Source organism: Cucurbita pepo, unplaced genomic scaffold (genome assembly GCF_002806865.2).
Source record: "Cucurbita pepo subsp. pepo cultivar mu-cu-16 unplaced genomic scaffold, ASM280686v2 Cp4.1_scaffold002928, whole genome shotgun sequence".
In the NCBI taxonomy this organism is placed as follows: domain Eukaryota; kingdom Viridiplantae; phylum Streptophyta; class Magnoliopsida; order Cucurbitales; family Cucurbitaceae; genus Cucurbita; species Cucurbita pepo.
Window position 1 is genome coordinate 1 of NW_019648953.1, and position 1,516 is coordinate 1,516.

Genomic DNA, 1,516 nt, shown 5'->3' on the forward strand with positions numbered 1-1,516 from the left:
TTTTTTTTTTTTTTTTTTTTTTTTTTTTTTTTTGTAATGTATTATTTCTCTATTTTTCGAAATATCCATTTTAGCTCGGAGAAATAAAGAAAGAAAGAAGAACCAGATTATTAATTAATCATATAAATAGTGGTGTTAGATGAACACGACTCTCCTCCATGACATGATATTGTGTACTTTGAATATAACCTCTTGTAGCTTTGCTTTCCGCTTCCCAAAATGCCTCATCTCAATGTAGATAAATTCTTTGATTATAAATACATAACATTTCCTATAACATTTCCTAAATCCATGATCATTCACTAAATTTGTTTGAAATGGATGAATTTGTTTGTTTAAGAAAAGAAAAAAGAGAAGAAGTTGGAAGCGCATTGGATTTTGGCAGATTTGTGGCGTTCTAAACTTTTTCAGACAATTTGCATCACTTTACTTTACCAACTCTGTCCAACCCCATTCCTCATTTTTATTTCTTCCACCATCACCCACTACACCTCCTTTTCTCAACAATCTTCCTTTTCTCTTCACTCCTTCATCACCATGAAGAAAATCAAATCAGTTTCACAGGAACAACAATCCCCACCACCCTCCTCCTCCTCTGCCTTTGCGAATTTAGACGACAATCTCTTGTTCGAGGTGTTTAAGCACGTCGACGCAAGGACACTCGCCACGGCGGCCGGCGTCAGCAAGCAGTGGTACAAAACCGCCCACGACGAGTGGCTCTGGGAGCTGCTCTGCACCAAACACTGGGCTAACATCGGCTGTGCTAACCAACAGCTACGCTCCGTCGTGCTTGCGCTTGGTGGCTTCCGTCGATTGCACTCTCTTTACCCATTTCCCCCTGTCATAGGATCCGCATCCTGTATTCCCTGGGGCAAAGACGAGGTTCATCTCTCCCTCTCTCTTCTCTCAATTCGGTACTACGAGAAGATGAAGTTCAAAAACAGACCCACTTCTTGAATTCTCAAGCTCTTCTGGATTTTGGATTTTAGATTGTTGTAAAAAGACAAAAATTTGGGTGTTCAAATTCCCCTCTCCTCCACCGACTGTATCGGTTTGTTTTAAATTCAGAGATTGTTCAGATTTGGGTGTTCTAATTTAACTAACTTACAGATTTTTCTTCTGTCAATCGACTGTGGGTGGATGGATTAACTTCCAATTTTATATGTATGTGTTGCTTTTCTATGCCAACTGTTACCTGAAGGAAGGGGTTTGGGACATTTGAAGGGAAGTAAAAGATTAGGGTTATGTCTGTCGACAGCTCGGTAACGTAAAAATTAAAATTGGCGTTGAAGTTTCTAAATATTTTGACTAGGTCTTAATTTAATGGCGACAGCTTTCTTCCCCACTTGGAAAAGAGGCACAAAACAAATCTAGTCTTGGCGCAAATGGTTCTGTACCAAAATAGTTCATCGTTTTGTGTCAAATCAATCATGGGTCCTAAATTAATTACAAGTTGGAGGAGGAAAAAGTGGATGGGGTCTCATTGATTTGATTCACAGAGATAGAATAGAACTTG

The 1,516-nt window shown here is 39.1% G+C and overlaps 1 protein-coding gene across 1 annotated transcript; it reads left to right on the plus strand.

The window, feature by feature from the left end:
- Nucleotides 1–309: 309 nt before the first annotated feature.
- On the plus strand, nucleotides 310–1,126 carry LOC111786825 (F-box protein GID2-like). The gene has a single exon (XM_023667044.1). The coding sequence runs from the start codon at nucleotides 538–540 to the stop codon at nucleotides 955–957; it is 420 nt and encodes a 139-aa protein (XP_023522812.1). The 5' UTR covers nucleotides 310–537; the 3' UTR covers nucleotides 958–1,126.
- The last annotated feature ends 390 nt before the right edge of the window (nucleotides 1,127–1,516 follow it).